This window comes from Sander vitreus, chromosome 1, assembly GCF_031162955.1.
Source record: "Sander vitreus isolate 19-12246 chromosome 1, sanVit1, whole genome shotgun sequence".
Taxonomy (NCBI): domain Eukaryota; kingdom Metazoa; phylum Chordata; class Actinopteri; order Perciformes; family Percidae; genus Sander; species Sander vitreus.
The window spans coordinates 34,098,748-34,125,466 of record NC_135855.1 but is presented as its reverse complement, the minus strand read 5'-3'; the positions used below and the strand labels follow the sequence as shown (position 1 = coordinate 34,125,466).

At 42.3% G+C, this 26,719-nt stretch overlaps 1 protein-coding gene across 4 annotated transcripts in view; it reads right to left on the bottom strand.

Moving 5' to 3' along the window:
- LOC144519827 (transcription initiation factor TFIID subunit 4) overlaps positions 1-26,719 on the bottom strand; it is an 89,570-nt gene that overhangs the window by 43,561 nt on the left and 19,290 nt on the right. For all 4 annotated transcript variants that reach the window (XM_078253269.1, XM_078253278.1, XM_078253286.1 and 1 more), the window contains 6 exons: positions 25,733-25,942; positions 21,436-21,499; positions 20,220-20,334; positions 13,771-13,940; positions 6,994-7,124; positions 2,923-3,048 (listed from right to left, as the gene is read on the bottom strand). In XM_078253269.1, the coding sequence (XP_078109395.1) occupies positions 2,923-3,048; positions 6,994-7,124; positions 13,771-13,940; positions 20,220-20,334; positions 21,436-21,499; positions 25,733-25,942 (816 nt within the window). The remainder of the gene's footprint in view (positions 1-2,922; positions 3,049-6,993; positions 7,125-13,770; positions 13,941-20,219; positions 20,335-21,435; positions 21,500-25,732; positions 25,943-26,719) is intronic.

The window sequence follows — 26,719 nt, the reverse complement described above, 5'->3', positions numbered from 1 at the left end:
GTCGGAGGGGCGAAGGAGTGGGAGGAGTTGGTACAGATGGACTGTTTACAAAGGGCAGCGGTGCCACTGGCATGCTTTACATCTCCTCTGTCAGCTGCCCTGCTTTTCCCACTTACAGGAGAGTGCAGAGAGGAAAAGGGGAGAAGAGGACCAGGTAGTAGACTGTCCTGTGCTTAATAAATACATAATAATGAAGAAAAAAATACATACATACTACAATACTGTGTTCTACAGTATATAACCAATATGTGATGTTGATCATATTCCAGGAGTTTTTTTGTGATGATTTTCTTTTTACCTCAACAAGTTTTGCCTACTTTTACTTCGCCGGTTGGTTTTCTATGGTTGCCCATTTGATTTTTAAAAGCCCCCAGAGGGTTGCACTTGTTTCATTTAGCTGTGGGTTATATGTGTGAAGAGTAAAGTCAACTTGATATTGAATATTCTGTCAAGATATTCTCCCAAATACTAAGTCGTAAGTAGTCCCGGATACATTTATTTATCCTCATGGTTTTTCTAATTTGCTTTACAAATTACTGAAAGTGAAAGACACAAATATCCACCAAATAGCCAATTTCAAGCTTCACTTTACATCTGTTTTAAATAGGAGAGCAGTAGTATTGCATGTTGAGAAAAGGGGAGATGAGCCACTTATGCAATCTGCATTCTGGCTGCACAGTGTTATGGAGTTTTGATGTTTAAGATGTATTCAGTGATGGGTTTCTCAATGTACACTGGTTGAATGTTGGTCTACAATTGAGAGAGAGAATAAAGAGCCTCTATTTTGTCTTTTAAAAGAACAAATGCCAAAACATGACATGTATGACATTTTATCATTGGGAGTAAGACAAATAAACTCTACACTGACAAAATAAAACAAAAAGTATAATCAGTAACGTTTAAGTGTTTCAGGATGAATTGTCCCTGTTTCCTTAAAATCCTTTCCTGTGACATTGACTGCAGGGATCAGAGCCGGTGTTCTGATACAACAGATGTGTTCAATATGCTTGTGTGCACACGATAATTTAGAAAAAAATATAGCATACATAGTAGAAAAAAATGACTAGTACGTTATCAGGCAGTGTGGTGGTGTAATATATCGCACAATCATTAGGCATATATTTGCTCTCCAAACTTCTTGAACTGAAACGCCATGGCAACAGGGGCCAAAAAGCCATAGACGTGGCTCTGAGGTGAAGTCAAACTATCCTCAATCATGCCCATGCAATCCAAATGACTACATTTGCAAAAGTTCTTCACTTAATCCTATTATTAAAGCGACCTGTTCACATAAAAAAAAAAAAAAAATGGATTGCGCTGTTCAACCATGTAGAACTGGCCACTGACAGAGGACATAAAAGTGTCACTATTAATTATTTTAACAACACACTTCACAGTGTGGTTTTCCTGCTGAGGCTTTCACAACCAGGAGCGAGGCTGTCTGGCTTCTTAAAAAACAACCAGGCAGGTCATGAGGTTTGGTGGCCAGTGTTCATCAACTAGAGGATTTCTAATATCCTGCATGGCAGGACCGGAGCGTAATAATGCAATTAAGACGGTGAGGTGTGCTGCAATGACAATCTTTACTGTGGGACATTTGCTCCATTCAAAATTAATTCAATTAACCTAGCTTTCTGCTAATGTTGCACCGCGAGGCATTTTCATTTGCAAAAGATTTCTCTCTCTTTTTTTTGGTCAGTGGTGATCTTTACTAATTTGAAGACCTTTTTTCTTTTCTTTTACTGATAAATAAATGTCTCTACATGTACAGGGCTGAGATCAGAATAGTGGACAGATGACAACGCAAGGACCCTGTTGGAAATAAGTCATTTTAATATTTTCTTGCAAAGTTAAATTCTTCCTCGAATTAAAAGATGTTTGTGAAAATGAACAGACTACACCCTCTACATTAGGAAGTGTCCACACCAACTATGCGTCTTCCTAAAGGACTATACCAGTGACGTTAATCATACAGAGTTATTACAAACCACATAACTTGACATTTCTAAGGACCATTTTTTGGAAAGTTTGTTGTAGTAAATGGTGTGGGTGAAATTGTTCTCTGCCCTGGCAGTAATGTAGGTGTTAGCAACTGCTAACATTTGGTACTAAACGGTTATCACTGTAGCATATGTGTGCTGTCTCCGAAGACCACCTCTACATCCAGCAGTGCAGCCAGTATTTTGAGGCTTTTTCGTTGGAATTTCTGTTCATAAGGTTAAATATCTTGCATGTTTATTCCAAACAAATGTCTGTTACTGCTTTTGGAAAAATGCAATACCTTTCCTGGTAAAAGCCTACTTGACACTAGATGTTTAGACCAACATGTGCAAAGGTTGTAGACAGTATATTGATAGATAGCTGGATAGAACAAAAACATACTGGCTTCTCGGACACACTGAGAAATCTGTACTAGTTTTTTAAACTGATGCTCTGTTTCACCTGAGCTGTCAACGCTTGTGATAGAGGGATGTTGTGCAGGTTGTACATGGGTGTGTGTGTGTGTGTGTGTGTGTGTGTGTGTGTGTGTGTGTGTGTGTGTGTGTGTGTGTGTCGGTTGCATGGTGCATGGGAGTTGCAAAGTGTACGAGGCCCCCCCCCCCCTCGCTTTGTCCGGTTAGGAAGAGCCAGGACAGAGAAGCCCTGGGGCCAGGAGCCTGGGAGGACGCAGGGAGGTCACTTCATCCACTGGTGTCACACTCTAATTCATCGGTCAGAGCCTGCGCAGGAGCAACATGCACACACATACACACCGCAGTACACAAAAACACACTGTTGCACGGGGATGTAACAACTCTCTCTCACGCACGCACGCACGCACACACACAAACACACACACACACACACACACACACACACACACACACACACACACACACACACACACACACACACTAGGATGGTGAGGTGACAATAACTTACTTTAGCGGCTTTCAACAGGATCTCTCGCTCCTGCTCGTCCTTCCTCTGCTTCTCCATTCTCTCCAGCTGCTCGAAAAATCGAAGCTGAGAGCGAACGTCTGCCGACTGCTCGTAGCACTCGTCATCCTGACAAGGAGATTGAAAGAAAATCACTGCGACGGCAACAGATGAAAAAAGCTACGAGTCCCATTCAGTGGCTGCTTCTAAGGCTTTGGGCACATATTTCAGAATTTCAGGGCAGCCCTTAGTCCACATTCTAAATGATCTCAATACCAAAAAGCATCTACTGTAAATACATTACTAGAAGATCTATTTCACCCAAAGCACAAAACGCATTAGTAGAATATCTGTCGGACATCTATGACAGAAATTTGAGAAACTTGAGACCTAAGACTGAGAGACCAAGTCTGGCAATATGACCACCAAACTCTTAAAAATGTAGCTGCCTGCAACATAGTAATTATTGCCATACATTAAGGGGGTGAATAGTCAGCAACACGTACACCACTTGCTTGGTCTCCTCTGTGGTGCAGGGAATTAAATCCCCCGAAGATCCATTTCAAAAAGCAAGAAAATCAATATTCCCGCACACACTTTTCATCACTGCATTTGGTTTTATTCGTCAACTGTTCGGTCCCATGGACCTTTCTCAAGACACGTAATAATACATTAAGGGGTCTCCCAACATTTTTAAATGAACGATAGTGCTGAACAGTAGTATGAATAATTAGTTCTGATAAGATTGTTGTTCTACGGTTAACTAATGATTACTTTCATTATCGATTAATCCTTCAATTTTTCTGTTTGAGTAACCATATATAGTATTATTATAATGTATTATGTGTCAGAAAATTGTCAATACAGCCCAGTACAATCTGTCTTTAAATTCACAAATCCAAATATACTAAATTTATAGCAATTTCTTGGCCATTATGATTGAAAAATTACCCAAAGAAAGAGTAATGGATTACCAAATTGTTGCCAATTTTCTGTTAATTGACTCATAGATTATTCAACTCCTTGTTTCAGCACTATTCCACAGAAGAAGCATGGAAACACTGTCATGCCAAAAAATCAGCTACTGAGCTAAGAAGAGGCCCAACATGAGACAGACAGGTAGAGAGCAAATTGCCAAAAATACGTTTTACAAGATGTGTGTAATAATAATTAAGCATGCTTTAGGAGATGCATGGGTCAGTCCTCATTATAAGTTAAGAGTGTATATTACAGTATGTGAGAAGATGTGATGTTTTACTTGAAGTTTGTTTTGTTTTTTTGTACAAAATTAAATACATTTTTACCAGATGAATAAAACACTTTGTCCGGGTGGGATTTATTGTGTGCATTGTCCTTTCCGATGCATAAACCCAAATACAGCTCCCAAATAAGAAAATCATAATGGACTACCATCACCATCTATGATTAAAATCTATGATTACAAGAACTAAGTCAGGCATGCCCTGCTGATAAGGATGACAAATACCTTCATCATTAACGGCACATTTGGTGAAACTAACTTTAAGACGCAGCTCATCTGGAACACCACGGGTCTGATCACAACAGACTTGAACACACACTAACTTTTTCTATTTAAAGACAACGCTTCTCTTTGCATATGGCGCATCGCCTCCCACTTGGGAAATGGAAAGGCAAGTGTGAAAACAACTTTTGTAGGTCATCAAAAGTTAATAGGATAATTGCGTATTTCACGTTTGTGTTTGTATGTCTCCTATGCAGCTCGGTTCTCCTCTTGCACTTGATTTCTATATCACTCTGTTTTCTATCTGTCTGTGTGTGTGTGTGTGTGTGTGTGTGTGTGTGTGTGTGTGTGTGTGTGTGTGTGTGTCAGGTCTGTGTGTGTGTTTCCATGAGTGGATGAGAGAAGCTGGGTGGCACAGAGCACAAAGACACATCAGAGGAGGCTCATCGCCAGCATCCCCCCCCTCTTTCTTTCTCTCATCCAGGCTCCCTCCTCTTTGTTGCAGCGCTGAGCCTGCACTCTTGCCGTAGCTCCTGCCGCCGCTGCCGAAGCCCGGTTGCTCTTTAAGGCCGCTTTGTCTTTTGGTCTTTTCCCCTTGCTTTTTTTTTTCCGCTGATGTCAACAGAGTGGCTTCACAGAGCTTCGTGCCTCTCTCACACACACCTCATTTACCAAACCACAACAAAGGAAAAGAACGACTAGAAGAAGAATGGGGATGGGGACAGCTGTGGCTGGTGTTCTTCCTCCCTCCCTCCCTCCTACTCTTCCTCCCTTCTTGGTGTCAGGAAGAACACATTTTCAAAGTTTCCCCCCGTTCTCCCAACAACGATCAGATTTAGGCTTGTAGTTGAGATGGATTTGTGCTTTAATGTACACCAATTAAATGTGGTTATATAGTTGCATTCAAGGGCTACGAGAGATAAAGTCACCATTACGAGAAAAGTACGCAGGTGTGCGCTGACGAGCACTTAAAAGTTCTTTTATACCTTTTATATATTGGCTGACTGACTGCGAAGTCTGAGCTCTCCTGTTTATCAACTTAAAGGTAAAAAAGACTGCTCGTATTAACTTTTATGTGTTTATGTTAGTGATACACTTGCATTTTTGGCTGTGAGTTTATGCGTGAGACATTTGTGTGCATGTCACTGTGTGTCTGTGTGGGAATGTTGCAGCATACAGGCCAATATTCCAGTGTGCTTGAATGTCCTGATAAAGTTTTATTTCCAACTTAAGTGATTTAATATCCCCCTTGAGTTTGGATCCAATATTTACTGAATATTTCCCTTCATAATGGTCTGCCCATTTATGTGAACGGTCGCTTAGATACAGAACAAGCCACCCATTTTTACAATAACCGAGGTTCATATAGACAGTTATGACACCATATGCTTTGTTTCGTCCCACAGATCAGTGCATGTATACATTGTCATTGTTCTCTGTTAATCCAAACAGAATGGTGGCTTCAGTGTGTCGTGACAATGCACAGAAAACAGGGCCGTACTGGCTGCATTTCAGGGATGGGTGTCGTTAGGATTTTATCAACTCTGTTACTGCTTAAAGGTCCAGTATGTAACGTGTTTAGTTGTTCATTATCAAAATCTGTGTTGCCCTTTCACAAACTTGTCCTTTTTCATGAATATTTACCTCCACCATCAATTCCAAGTATTCCTATTGACTTGAAATTTTACATTTGCAATCGCATGAACTGAGGTAGACGCTCCATATTCATGCCCCATCTTGAAATACGTTAGCCGGTAAGGGACATACAGGACATACTGCTCCTCCTTTCACGTTTTCGCTGTCAGATGATAAACTCACAGGTGCTACTAATGCTGCTAATGGGTATCGTAGCTTCCCGGCCCCGGCAAGTTTGAAGAAGGAAACGTGGAGGACCACACGTATTCAAAATCCAAATTTCTGGAACAGGAGTCTTCTTCTTCGCGCAGAAAAAGAAAGGATATTGATAAGAGCAAGAGACCGGCTTTCTGAAGCGTGAAGGTTACCGTAGCTGTAATACGTACTTTGAACTGCGTGGTGCGAGAGAGTTGATTGCGATATATGATCTCAACGCTAGATGGGAGAAATTCCTACACATTGGACCTTTAACGTTTACTTATATTTACCGATGATCCCAACGATACTTCATAATAATGAGGCAATGCATCAACAATTATTATACAAGAAGATGAGCATTTAGGCTTTCTTAGGGATACATTTATAGGATTTCGCTTTGTGCACAATCTGACTGACTCACACCCACACACCGATGGCGGCCATGTAATGTGCTGGCCTGCCTATTAGGAGCAACATGGGGTTCAGGTCTTGCACACTTCGACATGAAGACAGGAGGAGTCGGGGATCGAACCACCAACCCTGCAATTAAAGAGCCACAGCCGCCCAAACCAGCACATGAAGTAGAGAGGGGGGGATGTTGACTGGTGCAGTGAGTGCAAGGGCATTAATTAAGGGTAATGAGATTTCTATTAAACACTATTTAACTTTATCCTGCCCACCTGCCCTCTCTGCCTGTGCATTTTTGTGCATGTGTGTGTGCATGTGTGTGTGTGTGTGTGTGTGTGTGTTCTTCCTACCTTACAAGAGTCCAGTCGGTGCTGTGCGATGGTAGAAACCTTTTCTACAACAGTTCGAAGTCGTGACTGTGTGGCATGTGAGATGAATGTAACCGCCTCCATAGGGACCTCTGTGACGCCAAACTTCTTAGCTGTGAAGGACAGACGCACACATGCACACGCACACACACACACACACACACGTAGGACAAGATAAAACATTTGCAATCACTATATAATTTATATCAATTTGACACATCTTTCTCACACAACAGGTACAGTTAGTACATTTTCTTTTCATGATTAAATCCAGATTTCTCATTCACCCCACTGACTCTGCTGCAATTAAAATGTTGATCCTCCACTTTACCATCTGGGAGTTTTACAATATAGCCTTCGCTCATTTAATTTACTAAAGGGATAAATAGGTTGATTGTTTTATCATCATCACTATGCTTGCTTCCACAATTTGCCATTTTGAGAAAAACAACAGCTAAGCAGGTAAAAAAGTAATTGTTTCACTACAGATACACAAACAACCAAACAACTCATAAAAACACACCAACAGAAGATTACAACTTCTCAACTCATACACACCTACTGTACTCACACACACACACACACACACATTTACACAGAAAAACTGTCTGATTAGTACGTGCAATTAACTCCCAAAAATAGGACTCATCACACAGAAAAGTTAATTTGTTTCACAGTCTTAGTGCAAATTCCAGAGTGGCTTTACTAGCTAAGCTCCTTCAAGTGTGCAAACGACATTGGCCATCTCTTTTCATAGGAGAAGGATAATTTAGTTTCCTTGGAGCAAAACTCATCTGAAGTCATAACAAAAGAGAGAAGGACAGACTTTGGTGGGGTTACTATCTGTTTCCAACTTCCTTTTAAATTATTCCATTACCATAATTTTCTCTCTGGCACCCTTTTAAGTAAACCACACCAATTATTTAAATCAGCTGAACAATACATATACTCCTCATCTGCTCAAGCTTTGAAATGGATGGAAGGAGCCCTGTTAGCCTTATAATTACAGTGGCAATACATGTTGCCATGTCACAAGGTCAAAAATAAAAACACTAATAGGCTTCTGCTTCCGAAAAAATAAGATCTTTCAGGGACATTAATATTTCAGGGAAAGTTTAAGAGACTTAGCTAGAGAGCCACATTTCTGTGAGCAAAAACACATTCTTGAACATGTACTGATAGAAATCGCTATTATTCACCTAGAAAAAAAAGGCCTATAACACAGCTAGAAACAGACTAATGAACTAAACAGCTTTGATATTTTGTATAATTAATTTCTACAAGACAAACAGATAAAAGGAATAACCTGAACCAAAGATTGAAACATCTCCAGATGGGTGGGCTTTTTGCATTTTTAATTATGCAAGCAACATGGCTCTGGGGATGGCAATGTCAGTCGGTGGGTCTGTCTGTCTGTCCGCCACTTTGGTCCAGACTGAACTATCTTACTGGATGGAATGTCATGAAATTTAGTGCAGGTATACAACTCTTCCCGACAATGCATCCCAATGGATTTGGTAATCCCTTGACTTTTGTTCTAGCTACGATAGAGAGCATGCCTGGTAAACATCATACCTGCTAAAAAATTAGCATGTTCGCATTGTATTGTTTGAGTATGTTAGGATGCTGATGTTCTCATGCTCAAAGCACCGCGGAGCCTTAGTACAGCATCACAGAGCCACTATTGTGGGATTTTGTATGTTTGAGATCCGTCACTATCTACTTCTTTATACTTCCTCTTTAAAAGCCACACAAAGATGGTGGAAAGAGCTCACCCAGACAGTGCATTTAGACTGTTTGGGTGTGTCATGGGGTTACCCCATGCCTTCAATTAAGCCAGTGGTAGCAATGGTCCTAGCATGCTAAGATAACCCTAGCATGAGCATTAGCATAGGACTGTTAGCATTAGCATTACCATTAGCATGTGGGCTAGCATCAGTGGACACATGGCTTGTCAATTCATGTTATTTCCTTTCAGTGTATTTAAGTACTAGTCGAAAGAGTAGAAATCATGATTTGATAAATACGACACATACACAGTTAATTTCAAGTTATTTATTTTAGGTTATTGGATTTACCCAAGGTCATCCAAATGTTTGCATGTCTCATTCACCTGTTCTCATCTTCAAGCAGGGATCTGGTTCGAAATGGCAAACAAGAAGTGACAGAGTTTGGTGTAAGTTATAGGGGGGAAGACCTGGAATGGTCCAAGTGTAAGCCAGTACAGAGGGGGGTACTGGAGTGCCTAAAGCTTTCTGTTTTGAGAAACTTGTTCAGCATGTAACATTTAATTTCTGGTTTTATAGTTGGTATATTTGGTATTAATGTAGCCAGAAATGTTTTGGAATGTTGAGGTAACATGATGGGGTTTGATTGATTTCCAATTAACTTTGGTTTGTCTTGTAGGGGGGGGGCTTCAGATATAAAGGAAGGAGGCAGAGGCTCTTGGGGAAGAACAGTTTTGGCCTGGAAGGGTACAGGCGCTAGAGCCCAATAGTCAGGGCCTGATTTAGGCTTTTGGTATTGTATAATATTTGTTTGGTATGATAATTTGAATAGTTTGTACTTAGTTTCCTTGTTTGGTTTTTGTTATTTTTGATATATTTTTGTAATAATTCATCCTTGCGCCACTGCACTTTCCTTGTGAATGGGGAAGAAATAAATCAAAGCACCAGGTGAAGAACTGAGTCCATGTCTCCTCCTTCCACCATGGGGCTAAACCTTACAGGGTGCATGTGTGGAACGCACCTGCATACTCAGAGACCCAATGTCCTATAGACAACTTGGGCTGTTGATGGCGCAGTGGATATGACACATGCCTTTGGTGTGGGAGACCTGGGTTCAATTCCCACTGCAATACATCAACCAATGTGTCCCTGAGCAAGACACTTCAACCCTAGTTGCTCCAGAGGTGTGTGACCGCTGACACATATAGCAATTGTAGGTCGCTTTGGTTAAAAGCGTCAGCTAAATGACATGTAATGTAACTTCATGCCCTCCACATATGCATCCACTCCTTCTTAAAAGTGCAGTTGCAAAGCTCATTAAGACAAGATGAATGCATAAGACTTATTAGAGGGAATCTGTAACTATAGCAAGTATGTCGGTGGTTCGACTCCTGGTCTACATGTTGAAGTGTCTTTGGCCAAAATCCTGAAATGCTCTCGATGCTCCACCAGGTGTGTCAATGTTTATAAAAACAGGTGGCACCTTCTATGGTAGCTTCAGCCACCAGTGTTTAAATGGGGTGAATGCGGCCGTAATGTAAAGTGTTTGAGTGGTCACTAAGACTAGAAAAGCAATATATAAATGCAGAATTATGAGGTTAATCACTGACTATGTATGCATTTTCCACTTGTGTCAGATAACACTATACGTTCTTATGCTGTAGTTCATCACTTAACACTTAACAGGCAACATCAAATTTCCAATGGAGAGACACAATCTGTATTGAGGCCTGGTAACTTGAATATTTATTTACTATAGAACTGAATGGTATCCATAGCAACAAGGTCCCCCGAAAAGTAGCTGGCAGTGAACATGGTCCTGAACAGGTCCTGAATGACCCAACTATAGTGGTTTATATCTAAAATGCCTGTGAATATGTGATTCTTTCTTTCCTCTGGCCACAAACACATTCTAACCTAAGATTCTGAGATACCTGAAGTCCCTTTGGGGCATCTGCTCCCTATCACCTGAATGGGGAGATAACCATGATCCCAGATTTGCATGTGTTGATCTTCATCCTGATCAAATCAGGAGTTAAGGTCCAGTACAGCCATAAGGATCACTCCATTTTCAAATAGCAGAGATGCCTTTGCACCAAGTTATATCCTGGAAACCATACTCCCATAGCCTTAATAGCAATTTCTAATGAGCCCTTGATGATGATCAGTTACAGTGTAAAATGTTGGTGTAGTGTTCTCTGACCTGGGTTGAATTTCACATTGTGACTGTTGAAGCGGAGGTTTCATAATCTCTTTTTAAGGGCCCTGACATAGCCCTGCCTGAGCATTTGGGATTCCTCCTCCAGTACCCCTTTGTTGAAACAGGGAGCAACAACCTTTTGCCGATGCAAGGGCAGTATTCCTGACATCCATGCAATATTCAAGACTTGTCTTGACAGCTTAACAATATCCAGAGACTTTAGCATTCCTTAAGTGTAAAATGTTTGGTTTTTATTTATGTACTGTGTTTTTATTTAAGGATTTTATGCACAAATGGATTTATCTTGACTTGCCAACAAGAACTCCATCAAAAAAAGAGGGGCAAAGCAGAAAACAAAAACGAAAAAAAGTGCAGTAGGGGTAAAAGGGGGAAATGAATATTATAAAAAAAAAAATGGTTTGTTTGTTTAGTTAGTCTTGTGTGGTTTAGTACTTCTACTTAGTAATACTAATGTAATCTAACGGTTGATTTAGCATAAAAATGCCACAACATGGTGAAGAAAGACCAACTGTATTCAAACTGATGAAATTACCATAGCAATTTGATTATTAAGTGGCAGTGTCTGTTCCAATGATGCAGCTAACATTAGTGTCATGCAAAATGAGACTTAAGTGACTGCTGTAATGTGCTATAGAGATACTGTAGTTTAATAGCTGTACTGCTAAATACCAGCTGATTAGAAATTACAAACCCAGAGACCAGACACCTTGCTTGATGGTTAAACACACTCAAGCAATTTGAGCTCATGCCTTACAATTAGAGGGCTGACATGCTGACATAGTAGATGGCTGACATGTTTTCCCCAGGAGCAGGTCATGCTAGTTTCATAGTAAAACTGACATGTGAACGCCACATGAAGCACTTCCATTGTTTTGAAAGTGAATCATGTTCAAGTTGCAGCAAGTTGCAGCTTGAGAACACATAGCATCCAATCAGAACGAACCAGTTTTTGTGTCAATGCTATTATCTCTCTCCAGCCTTAGATTGTGCTATCAAAATCATACTGAATTAATAATCCACGCACACATGCTTATGTTACTATATTTTCAGGTCTTAATTTGATTATTTTAAGACATTTTCAGTAGATATGGGAAACTGTGTGTTCCATGTCAAGTGTGTGTGTGTGTGTGTGTGTGTGTGTGTGTGTGGACCTTAAAAGTATCAGTGGACTATCATTACTCTGAGGAGTTTTTTTAGAGAGCTCCAGCTGTGCCTGTGTTCTGGTTCCTGAGTTGGGGGGTGGAGTGCTGTTTTGCAGTTTCAGAAATGCAACTCCCCCCCCCCCATACCTAGCTCAAGGGCCAGCCTGAAGAGTTACGAGGGGAGGGGGAGAGAGGTTCGGGGAGAGGACGGTGGCACAAGTGTTTGTTTGAAGGGGATAAACAAGAGAGGAGAGGAATCGAGACACAGAGAGACATAAAGAGGGGGATATCGAAAGAGGCAGCCAACATTTTCTCCTGAAATCAGTATTAAAAAAAAAAAAATAAATTAAAGGGGAAAAGAATTGTGAATCAGGAAGAAAAGAAAAATGCTGGTAGTGGGACCCCTCTTTTTGTGGGGGCAACCAGTGGGCAGGAGAGGTCACAGTGAAGTTTCAGCAGGATGTTCCACAGTAAATGAGAATGCAGAGCAGAGTTGAACGTGGTGCTTGTACAGAGGTGAAGCCAAGGCTTTCTGATTGAGTGGAGCTGGCAGGCCAGGGGAGCCTCCCTCGGACTGCTGTCGGCTGAGAGCGTGGAAAGGCCAATCACTGACACAACAACGCTGCATAAGTGCCACTTCCCCAGCAAGGGGGCGCCCTAGCCTCTTGCCCTGTATCATGCTGCGTGCCCCCCCCCGAGGAAAGATTTATATTTTTAAATAACCTCTATGCCCCAAGGTGACGGGTAACAACCATGCCAAGAGTCCACATAACGAAACATGACCCGCAGGCATCCGTGCTACAGTAAGGATACTTTAATTGAGATAAAACGAGATGAGGGCGCGAGACTCCCCGTCACGTGTGATTATGCTGTGTGTTTTTTGATATGATGCACAGGAGCAAGTAGCTAGGCACAGTTTTTTATTTTTTTTTATTTTGAGTAATAACGCTCATAATACGTTTTCAAAGGTTTCACTGTGCAGCGAGAGCCTAAAGTATATTTCAAGCAATAAAATTGACTGCCAGTAGCAAAATGAAGTAATGAAGACACTATCACTCTGATGTGATGCTGCAAACAAACCAAGAACTCTCCGCCTGTATCGATTAGTACACGCAATACGGTGTGCCTTCAGAGTGTCAAGATCCACTAAAAAGAGAGAAAGAATCAAAATCTCACTGCCAAGTCTCATTCCTCTAAACTCTGTTCCTTTAGTCCAGAGGACAATCTGACAGCCAGCCTTCAAAAGACAAACCCATAAAGTATTTATGTGTGTGCCTGGGGTCCAGTGAGTTCAGACAGCCACTGAAGAATTCATTAAAGGAGGTGAAAGAATTGTTAAGTGTATCAAATTTAAACCGAGGCCAAACAAGAAAAGCCTCAGAAAATCAAAATTTCATCTTTAGTGATGACACTAGAAATACAGCAACAACATGTTCCTAAGACAAAAGACAACAGTTAGTGATTTCATCACCACTACAGCCTGGATTTTCATCTTTGGATTGTTGTTTAGAGAAGAAGGGTGGGTTGGGGGGGGGGGGGGGTATACATTTTTTTTCCCACTTTACTTCGGAGAGGCTAGCATTCTCTAACTGCAGCTAAGAACATTTAAGAGTTAAATGTTTATGAGTCTCGACATTGCTACACTGCAAGACGGGCTCACTTATCCTACCCGTTTCCAGAATTCGTCGATGGAGAAGTCCCGGGTGGAGAAAGGCCTCGTCTTTACATGAGCGGATGTGCGTTCCCACTAGTTCAGAGTTGGTGGCGAGTATTCTTGCGCTCTCCTCATTCAGGTTCACCCCGGCCATGGAGGCTACGTCATTGATGTCATCATCATCCCTGCAGCATGAGAGATGACAGATTATTGACAGATGCATGCAATGGACGAGAAAACATTCAACTTCTAGTATAGAATCCCAAATAAATGATCTCTTCTGAAAGAGTATTACGTGATCCACTGGTGCTGAGATTGGCAGGAATTGATATAGTAAAACATATTTTATAAACCACTAAAGAAAAATAGGCATTGCATTCTGATGCATGTTGGTGTCCTTTATCTAGTTAGGGTTACAGATTTTGAATTTACATCGTGGTGCAGAAGACACGGCAAAATAGCAGCAGATGTACAAGGTAGTTCAGGGTGAACTAAAGTTACTAAACTTAGTGAAGGTTGCACACTGATTAGGGCGCAGGGGAAAGGGCCATTTGGGAAGCTGTCTTTAGGGATCTCGTCCTTGTCGCAGCATTAGTGACTCCTACTGGTTGGTCTGTCTACACTTCCTACACCCTCCACAGGTTGGATAATAAACAGGCTGTAGGCTGTAGTACAGGGGGAAATGGTCATAACAAAATGTAAGGAAAAAAATCCTAAAGAGAAAAGGCACAATGCGGCTCGATCCACTATCAAAAACTATTCTGTTTGGGCGTCGATGAAAAGCCTTGTAACAAACCCTTACTTAATATCAGTAGTCATGTCCCAACATTATCAAAATGTTTTCCTGCTTTTACCCATGAATATTTCCTTGGATGACAATATGCATTCGTTTTGTTACAGAGGGCTATGCTTTGGTCATAATGGCACAGAATTCCCATTGCGGAGTCTATGAGGGAGGGCGATGAAGAGTGTTTGGACAGAGTTTAGCTCGGTAAGGATACTCCTGAGGATTGGCACGGAGCTGTGATGAATCTGGCCATATACTAATGTCAACAAACTCTATTTTCACACCGCTTTGCCGCACTTTGCTTAGTATTTTCTTGATGCACTGGCCATTTCTCACAAGCTTAATGCTGACTTCACATTGTTTACATGCTATTTCATATTAGCAGAGACATGGAAGAGGGTAAACATACAGAATTTGTGTTTGGTTCGTTGTATTTGACAGTAAAAGAGGTCCCAACAGCCTTTAAAAGCTGTAACTTTCTTTGTGAGTTGTCACCAAGACATATTTCCCTACAATTATTGTACTTGGCAAGTAATGATTGTGATTCTGGCCTGAATTAGCTGAGCAGTGACTTGTTGTGCTTAAAGGACTGGCCCAGAGCGAGCGGCGGATTTTCAGAGTGGCTTTGACGGAGGGAACAAAGAACCACAGAACACACACAGAGAGGCCTCTTGCCACTCACTGACTCACCTCCACAGTCATTTACGCTCATGCAACCGATGTTGGTTGCGACAGAGCTTGTGTGTGTGCTGCTGTGCTTTTGTGTATGCATGTGTGCAGCGCGGGGCGCCGAGTTCTTTCAGGCGCCTGAGCGTGGGCACACGCCATCAGCCAACTCCACCCCACCGAGGCCCTCCTGCTCCTTGGTGCGGCCACAGAGAGCCGATATGAAACTTGACACCACAGCAGGAGGTTGACAAAGACGATTAGAGCATCTCCCTGAACCTCACACACCTCTACCTTCTCTCCTCTCTTCCTCCTCTGCTCAAGCACACGGTCTAATTATGCCTTCACAGTGAGGATCTACATAACAACACAAGCATGGATACATATGATTATACCCTGTGCTGCACCTTAGTCTGTGCACGTTTCTTCATCACGTCATCATGCTAAAATCACTCATCACTAAAAAAACATGCCTGAGGACATGTTCACTCAGGTAAAGTAAAAACGCTGCTACCTCCACGGCTTAAAACTATACATAGCAGTCAGGTTAAAAGTGCCTGGTCAGGTTGACCACCTTATCATTTTCTCATGTTAAGCAATGGTGACAACATATGAAACACACTGTGGATAAATGCCTAATTATAATAGATGAAAATGCTTTTAAACATACCTGTTGAATACAAATCTGTCTCTTTTTGGCCAGATCTACGTTCTTACTAATGCACCAAGCAAAGTGAAGCAAGACACCGAGAATTCTGAGGTGGGCAGGAAACAACACAACAGGTTAGGTTATCTTGGTAAAAAAAGGTTGTGTGACTGTTACATCAATCTGTCAGATATGACCTGGTTGGAAGGATTATTCACCTCAGGGGTTGGAGATTGAAATCTGATACATAGCTAGCTTTGTAGCTTAGTCATTTAATATCTTTTTTTAAATGAGAAACACCGACCTAACTTGACGACAGCTTTAACATAATGGAAATAACAAACTCCAGAAAGTCTATTAACTGTACTAACAAGTGCATTTCCTGCAAACTGGCGTACGTAATACAGTAGAAGTTATGATAAGATAAGTGACATTAGTCTATTAAGCGCACATCATATGCTTATGTACAGTATCCCTATAAAAAAAAACATAAAAGTGGCCTCTAGTGATCTGTTCATATACAAATAACGCTAATGAAATAGGGAATATGCTACATGAAGCCATAGGAGTAGTGATTTTCCTTCCCCCAATTTATCTTAATCCCTGAGACAAAAAGTGTTCTTCATTTTCACCAGTCGGAAAGTATAGTACATGCACAATAATCTACATTGGGTAACATACAAAAAATGTCAGCAGTATCACAGGGCAGGGAGATGACTGCACTGGCAACCACTGTATAGGTACATGAAGCATCACCTAGTATCCAAGAACACTGGTAATATTCTGAGTATATTATATTTCTTTTTCTTGGATGGTATGATGTCTGGCTGTTTAGGATCCGCGGGGTTCAAATCAAATGCCAAAGACAGGTCTGACATTAAAAGGAGGGAATGAGATATGAAATGCAAAATATTCCCGACTATACCTCTGCTCTGCGCTAATAAAGCAGAGATGTAATTAGCTTGCACAGGAGCTAAAGAGCAGCCTCTCAGTTATTGGTTTGGGTTGGCTCGGGGACATGGAGCCGGCGGTCACATGAATACATATGCATGTCGTTTCCATATCAAGCTTGTGTTTCAGAGAGGGCACGCCATAGGTGGTAAGAGGATTGCATTGCCATTTAGAGGTTGTGTGTTTGAGTGTGTGGATAGATGGGTGTGTGTCCAGATCTCCTGCGCCCCCCCATCCAACATCGCACCAACCCCCCCCATCCCCGTGGATAAAGGTCTCTGTGCGCAGGCAGGGGGCCCGTGTTTGAACCCTGTGACTTACACCCAGGGCAAGTAGGCTAGTTGCGCCCACACTGAGAGACATGGACCACTGGAGAGGTATTCTCCATTAGGCAGCCAGGGGTTCACTGGGCAGCTGATGGGATGTGTGTTTATAATCCAACGGATGACAGCACTGGTGGCACAAGAGGGGCCAATAAACCCAGCAAAAAGCACAGCTAGATGTTTAATAAGTAACTGTTATTAATTCAACGGACCACCCACACTCAAGCTGTAATTAGTCACAACTGCAACCTGGCTGGGTGTAATGTAGATGACATTTTGATGGTGTTTGCCAAAATACCTTATTTTGATGTGGGCGTCAATACAAATATATTAGCATTCAAGATGTCCTGGTGCCAGCATTTTGTCCATGGATTTCTTTTGAAAGAACGTTATAGTGGCACAGCACCCACTCTGAACGTAATCTAATATTGTGACTGCTGTGTTTCCAAGTCTCTGCGTCAACAATTTTTGGGAGGTCACTTTTAAGTTCTAATTGAGTCAAATTTATTTGTAAAGCATTTTTAGCAAAATAGGCACATCACATAGCAATTTAAAGACCAACAAAGGATGTCATCACAAAGGCAGAATTAAATTACTTTGCTGGTAAATGATGGAAAAAGGGCTGGTGGACTTTGAAATCCACTGGCAACAGTGACTGGTGAAGAAAAACTTTTGTTCCTTATGTGTGTCTGTGTGTGACTTTTCCTGTGCAACTATGCGAGTGTTTGTGTGTTTATGTGCATGGATGTGCGTCCACCATGTAGGACAGAGTTGGATTTGAGGGGCTGAGACTGAGCTCGGAGGTTGGCAGAGGGCTGAGGGCCTCGGCTGGCTCGCCTGTGATTACAGCGGATGTTGAGTGTTTACAGAGAGATGAGGAGGGGAGGAGGGAACAGAGACAGCTGCTTTCACTCTGTACTGTAAACTACACACACACACACACACACACACACACACACACACAGAGACACACACACACACACACACACACACACACACACACACACACAAACACACACACAAGCACTCACACAGAAGGCTGTAGCTGCACTGGAAACCCCACAAGCCCTGCAGTGTGTATGGGTGTGTTTGTGCTACAGCTGGCCCGCTGGGACCACTGGCTCAGAGTGACAGCCATACACAGATCAGTCCCCGACTACAGCTGAACACGGTGCAGGCTGTTGAGGCTGGTGGATGCTGCCTGACCAGGCCGGCCGTCCTCAGTGGATTCTTTTCTTTTTCTTACGATCACTTTCACACTTTCTCATGTTTGCTCCTCTCTAATGGTAAGCCTTTGTTGATTTGTAAGTAGTAAAATCATGTCCCAAACACTTAAGTAAATCCGACCTGACTTGACTATATTATGCCAATGGCATGGTGTGAGCCTTGGAAGTTCAAATTCAGAAGAAACTCATAGGTAACTTTGAACAACTTCTAAAGCAAATATAACTTTCAATTGTGATTTACAAGAACACATTTGCCACATTTGTTCACAGGTCAAGTCATTATGTTCATGTTGCAGGTTTCTGGAGTGAAGACACAATGGCGTCCGACGGATCACTGTGTAACACGAAGCTCTGTTCCAACATGTTTATATCCTCAGGTAAGAAAAACGGTTTCAGACAACAGTAACCAACAGGTCCAGCTAAAACCTTAACAAGTAAATAGTTTGGCGCACACTGTTTGCGGCATAAAGTAAGAATAAAGATGATAGTAATAAAATAATTTGCATAGCAGTTTCCAAGACGTTTGGGAATGCTGAGTGACGTCCATCACTCATTAAACATTAAAATCAATATCAACCTCGTATTTGACTGAAATTAAAAAGGTGAGTCAAGGAAGTTCACTGAGAGCGTGTTGAAGAAAACAAACTACCTGCATGTGAAGACAAACACATGGACTTGAAGCGAGAACGCTGTTTAGGGACCACCAGCCATTGTGTAACTTGTTAAACACATACATGCAGACCGGGCAGATTATCACCTGACCTGGATGAAAGGAAAATATGCTACAAAATGTCAGTGACATGCTTCTTCCGTGACAGTGGTGCTGTGTGTTATTGGGCTCATGTTGAAACCAGTGCGTTTGTGTGTGGAGGGCCACTGTGATCACCGCGGGGGGGGAAAAGGTCGACAGTAACAAGCGAGCCTGACAGCTTAATTACCAACGTAGCTAAAGATTTATTGGTTTATCAATCACAGCCTTGGGCGCTGCCTCTCCCCTCAGGACATGGGAGCCATTACCATGAACCCGTTGGCCCAATTGGCCCAGACTCTTCCTAAACCCCCTGCTCCTGTCAATACACACATAAACAACATTCTCTGATCTTCAGGATATACACACATGTTCATGTGCACCCAAGCAGGGCCACAAACAAAAACAAACACAGTGAAATAGAGGCATATATTCAAACATACACACACACACACACACACACATGCTGCACACACAGACAAACACAAATACACGAAGACTCACACACAACATGAACCACAAAGGCCAGCATGTGGGCGATGAACCTTTTATGTTTTTGAGACAAAAGCCCAGCTGAAGCAGAGACAAGTCCAGAGAGAGAGGGAGAGAGAGAGAGAGAGAGAGAGAGAGAGAGAGAGAGAGAGAGAGAGAGAGAGAGAGAGAGAGAGAGCAAAGCTGCGGGCTAAACACCGTATGTTTGACTTAACCAAAAGGTATTTTCAGAACCGCATCCAGAAATTCCAACCATCTGGACACAATTACCGTATTTCTAAATTAAGACGTAGCTCATTTGTGATTCTGTCAATGAGTTGTGACACTGACACAAGGAGGGCGATCGTGAGGGTGATCTATCAGCTCGCAGTGTGTTGCTATGTGGTGGGCGCAGAGAGAAAGGACCACCGATCAACCAGCCAGCCAGCCAGTCAGCCGGGGCAGGCAGGCAGGCAGGCAGGCAGGCAGCCAGAAGGCCAGGCAGGCAACTGGGATAAACACTCATAGCCTTAGCTGAGAGTGTAGCCTGTAGTCATGCGGAAGCATCTTAGTGAAATGCTGCCCCCATGTGACGGCTGCCAGGAACAACAGCCGCTCTACAGTCTCATGGCGAGAAGAGTTGTACCTGAAAGAACCTCCTCCGGGGTCGTTGAGCTTGTTTTTCTGATTCCCAGAGTAGTGAACAGAAAGGCCCACGGGACTTTTGCCTGCTTGGATGATGCCTCCCCTCCCCATTGTGCCTGTTAAGAAAAGGGGATAAAAACAAAGAAGAAAACACTAAACAAAACAGGAAAGGAGTAATGTTATCATTGAAATGTCCCCTTCTATCTGCGTCAAATAGCCTCCTCTTTAACGACTACCTTCAACTGTCTATGTCATCCTCGCAGGGGTAGATGGAGGGGGGGGGAGCAGTACTGTCGCTCTCCCCAGGTTGGCGCGGAGAGCGTCGCTCTGTCAATATCACTGCGCTTCACCGGCTCTCCTTACACTCCTAAACCGCATCCTGCTCGGAGACACGTTTTCCAGAGAGGCACAAGGACTGCCAGAGTGAATTTAAACTTGATTTTAACAGGCATGTTCCTAGCCAAGAGGCACAGAAAAGTATTTTTAGAACTATCCCCGCATTCCAATTTATGGGCATAAAACAACCTACAGATCTTTCACTGCAGGCAATCTTGGGGAAGGGGGCAGATCAAATTTGTATGCACCTCCGATCGTACGCACACACACACACACACACACACACGCAAGCAAAAACACAAGCGGTACAAACACGCATTACACACACCACCTGAGAGCACACAGCTCTCTTAGGGGAGCGTTACGCCCGGTTGCTGTTGGGGAGATATTTGTGGGATTCTGTGGGAAGAGTGTTTGTGAATCAGTGTGAGTAAGCAGCAGCGCAAATGTTTGAGAAGGCTTTATAACCAGACGGGGGAAAAAAAGCACCTGTTCTATCTGTGGCTCCTGCCTGTTTACACATCTTACAGCCTACTGAGAGAACATGTAGGGTTTCACTAATGGCTATCTTTTGTTTAACCTATTTCGCTGGCTCTTTATTTAACCAGAAGGTCAGGCTGAGTTTGAACATTTTGAAATATCATATCATATCAATATCATGAGCATGCAGCCTTACTGGGAGAAGTCAAAATTGAAGTCTTTGTTTAATCGTCTCCTTAACTGAACTGTAGTCCTGCACAATTTTAAAATATATTTTTTTCTGAGAGGAGACATGGACAATAGAACACCTGAAATAAAAAAAATGTCAAGATACTGTACATGTGATTGAATTCAGAAGATTGAATCAAAAGTGGCCTGGAGAAGGCCTGTAGCTGTCCTACCTTGCGCTCTGACAGACTGTGTGATGACCACGGGCATCCGGACAGCGCCTGCTGTCTTGATACCCTGAGGGAGAAAGACAAATAGAAATTTTACTGAAGTATTTCAAAGAATGAAACTATTTGTAAGGGAGAGAGGAGATCAAAAAAATATATACAACTGCACACCTGCTGAACCACTTCTGCACTTTTACGCTATCCCCAAGAGGAATTGTTCATGAGGAAAAATCGACTTTTGCTCCCATTGCAAACTTAGTTTCAAGAAACGATCCACAGTCAAGCTGGCCGAGAGTTTTGTGTCCTGTGTCCTGATTTCTATTCTACTGTAACATATTGAAATATCTGCAGTAGTAAAGCAGGGTAGATGCAGAATATATACAAGGATGATGCATTTAACAATGGCTATTCCTACACAGAATGTGGAGATCAATGCATATGCTCAAGGAGGATGGATTTCTGTCACTGTATATGACCTACATTTGCTTGCATTTCCAGATAAGACAAATGCAATATAGAGTCAAGACCGCAGTGAAAAAGTAGTTTAGAAGAAGGAGAAGTAGTAGTGATAGAAGAAGAAGAAGAAGAAGAAGAAGAAGAAGAAGAAGAAGAAGAAGAAGAAGAAGCAGGGGGGTGGGGGGGGGCTGCTGTGCTGGGCTATTAGAGTCACTTCCTTCCTTGGTAGCAGCCACAGGCCCAGCCTTGGGCTCAGCCATCCATTCCTACCAGTTTGCTTCTTGCTGCATATTTTTTAGCCTTGTTTTCCATTCCCTGACACATGCTATATTACTGTTCAAGCTACTGAAAAAAGACAGAGGCCATTTTCCCAGAGATCCACTGCAGGGGCCTGTGAAAGTGGAAGGGTAGAGAAAGAAAAATACATTCAGCACAGGCAGAGATAGCTAGCACCTCTGGCCAGACGGCGACACAGTTAAGAGGGAGAAAAAGAAAAAAAAAAAGTCAGGTAGAAAGTTTGGGATGGTTGGCATGGTTTTATGTCGGTTAGCCTAATAGCTGGTTTGATTTGCATTGAGAGATGATTTTATGGAAAGTACCCCATGCCAATCTCTAGGTATGGTGAAGGGGATGTGATGATGTGGGGATATTTTAATTCCAAAGGCCAAGGGAACTTTATCAGGATGCATAGTATCCTGGATCCATGAAATAACTGCCCTTTAAAAATAAAAATCTGCCTGCCTCTATGGGAATTAACATAGAGGTGTACTTACTTTTGTTGCCAGCGGTTTAGACATTAATGGCTGTGTGTTGAGTTATTTTGAGGGGACAGCACATTTACACTGTTATACAAGCTGTACACTTAATACTTTACATTGTAGCAAAGTGTAATTTCTTCGGTGTTGTCCCGTTAAAAGATATAATGAAATATTTACTAAAATGTGTGGGGTGTACTCACTTTTGTGAGATACTGTATGTTCACCTTATACTGTATATAATTTGCCCCGAGGAAGTTTTAGGTCCAGCAAGTTTATTTGAGTGGTGTAATTTGGTTTTATAGTACATTCATATTTGACAATTTTATTAGATCTTCTACCCCTAAATATGTTAAAGAAACATAGTCGTACTTCAGATCTCTTGCAATAAAAACATCATGCTATCTCCACTTAAAGCATATATAGCTAATAACATTTAAATAACTATGCATAACTGTATACCCTTGTGCAGGAAGTGTAACTACAGAAAAAACCTTGTACTACGCCACATCTATAGACTTTAGGTTACAGTTGCTACACTTCACAAGACATTTTATTTGAGTATGTCAAATCTGCCCACACTACTGTAAGAAATGTTTACCCATACTACTTTGGGGAGAGAGGATTTCTTTTAGCCTAATTCAACTAGCTGTCTGGTTTCAGACTGTTGTCTGTGCCAGGGGCCATCATTTACTAATGTTTTGTGTGATAGCTTATGTTGGTGTTTTATGCATGTGTGTGCGTGAGAGAGAGAGATGGAGAGAGACCAGAGGCATGTTCTGGACATAGACTGCGGCCGTCGCATTGCTTTAAAATTGACCCGGGGCTGACCTAGTTACCTCGCTTCACCCTTTAACGGTTAACGGGTAGAGGGAGGCAGGAAAGAGAGAAAAGGAGAGAGGGAGACGAGAGAACGATGCGGGCGTAGATACAGTGAAAGAAACTGTTGGAAAGAGATAGCAAGAGAGCAGAGGATGGAAAAGAGATAAAGAGAAAAAGCAAGTGAGAGAGAAAAAAAAAAAAACTAGTGAGGAAAATGGTGAGAGAAAGAAGAGAGAAGGAAGGAGGAGGAAGAGCTAGAGGGAAAAAAAAGTTAAAGAGAAAGACAGAAGCTCGCCAACCCCCTCTGCCTGGACCAGACCAATCTGAGTCTGACCTCGCTTGACCCATCCATAGACTGCCTGTGCTCTGTGTAAACACATTTTCACAGTGCGTGTGCACACACATATACAGTAAACTGCGATACCGCTGTGAGTTGAGTGAGGCTGTCAGTGTCTGGTGCTGGACCCTGCAGGGTACCTGGCCTTACTTCACCTGTATCGCCACAATATCACTGGATGGACTGCTCACAACCTTGGGTACTACTTGCCTAGTTGCCAGGGGAAAGGCTGACCAAATAGATATTTAACTGGGATAGAGCACACAATTACCTTTGGTCCAGAGATGTTGCCACAACATTTTCTCTTTCTGATTTACACTTTTCAGGATAATTTGCAGAGTAATACAGTATGAATAGAGTAAAAGAAAAACTATTAAAACATTAACAAATCAATAAATTAAAAAAGTAACTATCGTAAGAGTCGCTATATATTACTGCATATTAAGAATATGCAGGACAGATGTCACGCCATTGAATGCAGCAGGGTATTAAATAGAGTGTGTTTTTCAATAGTAGTTTGTCTCAGAAAGCACCCTAATAAAGTGTACTTAAAGCCCGATTGCGTAAAATGGTTTATGTGATTTTTTTTAGAATCTTTCAAATAATTCTGATGGCAAACATTTTTGTTGCAGAAAGATTGTTGTTGATGTGTTGCTTGTACCTCATTCTCAGTAGGCAGGGGATGGGGGAGGCTAATACTAAGATAAGTCTAGGAGTCAAAAAAGTTAGACATTTTCAAATTGTCACAATTGGAGCTTCAAAAAAAGACAGCAGCTAGGTTTCCATGTATTACTTATCCAAGTAGTATTTGATATATTACTATTATTAGATTATTATTATGTAATGAATTAGAAAAGCTCAATGACTGAGGCACATTTTTAATCTAAATAAAAACTGGTTATCGTAACTAGTGTGTGGGCATTATAATGACATTATCTTTTTATCATAGCATGTCAGAAATGTTGTCGGCCTAAACCAAATAAACTTTATTTATATATCACCTTGCATAAATCAAAATGTTCCTGCTCCTTGGTCACATACTTCTAATTCAGCTGTCAGTCTTGGCAAAACCATAACAAACAATAATCATCAAGGTGCCTCTGAGTCAAGTGCTTGACCACCATTGGCTCTGATCAGCGACCAGTAGTACAGTTTGGTCACAGTGAGCATCTCCAAGGTGTGAATACGTAAGTTTACAATGTGTGTGTGTGTGTGTGTGTGTGTGTGTGTGTGTGTGTGTGTGTGTGTGTGCTCTCATTAAAGTCCCTACCTAGACATTAAAGTCCTGTGTCTGTGCAAAGTTTGCATGTTCTTCCTGTATCTGCATTGAGATCTGTCCTTGATCTTGTTCAGATAACTGTGCATATCTTTAAGTCATATGCCCATGTACTACTCTCCAAAAACATTATTCTGGTAAACAGTGTGATTCCTCTGCGAGCTGGGTGTGACTCTAACTCACTGGTGGTTGTGTGACTCCCAGCCATGGCACTGTTGACACTCTCCAGCTTGACTATTCAGCCTTGTATAAGACCCATCAACACACACACACACACACACACACACACACACACACACACACACACACACACACACACACACACCACCCCCCCCCCGCAGGGTTGCATCCATCACATTCCAGCCCTTCTTTATTGAACGTAGGAATATTGTGGGTATTTGTCACATCTATTACCTGATCTCTATAGCTCTTTCACTCTCCATCCTCACACACCTTACATACACATTTCTTTACACATTTGAATAACTGCTCTTGTCTTGGACTGTAATATATTTTATTTGCTGTATTGCGCTACTCTTGCGATAACTGTAAGTCACTCTGGACTTCAATTCAACTTCAATATAAACTGTAAATGTAAACAATGTGATAACTGTGTCTGAACTGGAGTCTGTTCCACCTGGTCCGCTCCATACATACCATGCCAGTTGCATGTCCGAGCGTCCCAGCGGGCAGAGCCTTGGCACCCGTAGTGATGCTGACACTGTTAGGGTGGCGTATACGGACAGCTGGCCCAGCCACAATGGCAGGAGGGGGGCCGCCGGGTGCTGGTTTGATTCCCTGCTGCTGGGTCGGGGTCGGGGACTGCTGACTATTCAGCAAAGATAGCCTCAGGGCCGGGAGGCTCTTCTGTTGACAGGCAGAGAGAGGCCAAAGTTTATCGTCAAAGAGCAAAACAGACATGCATTAGAAAATACCATTCACAGCTGCAAAACCAAATACTGCTGCGGTCACTGGCTAATTTAACAAAATGGTATCAAAAACATGGCTGCAGGCTAAAGAAACACCTGCTAATATGTGACAATACCTTTATTTTTTGTTATGTTGTGTTATACGTTACACTTCTACAGTTAAACTGATTAACTTGATTCGGTGATAATGAACCTGCAATATGTTTAATATTGTACAGTATATGCCATACATGAAACATGGCCGTTAGCCATTTCTGATAACCCACTGTCACTGCCGACCTGAGGAGCTGATAGTGCTCCGTAAAGACTATTTCTGGCAGATTTTTGATGTAAGCGACCTAACATTGCATGACAACATGTGTTTGTAACCGGGTTGGGCGGTCGGCCGCCTTGATGTGACGCTCATCACGGTTGGCTGGAGAAACCTGCTGGCTACTGGCAGGGACAGCTGCGGGGGCCACTGTCACACACAGTCAGAAGTCAGGCCAGAGGGGTGTGTGTGTGTGTGTGTGTGTGTGTGTGTGTGTGTGTGTGTGTGTGTGTGTGTGTGTGTGTGTGTGTGTGTGTGTGTGTGTGTGTGCATCATTCTACTGTCAGGCCTGGCCATCACTGGCATTGGTGCCAGGGAAAGGACTACTTTAGGGGGTCAGTTTAGGAAAACTCATGGGAGCACCAGCTTAAGGAGCCATGTCAGGGGATGGTTTAAGGGGCAGGT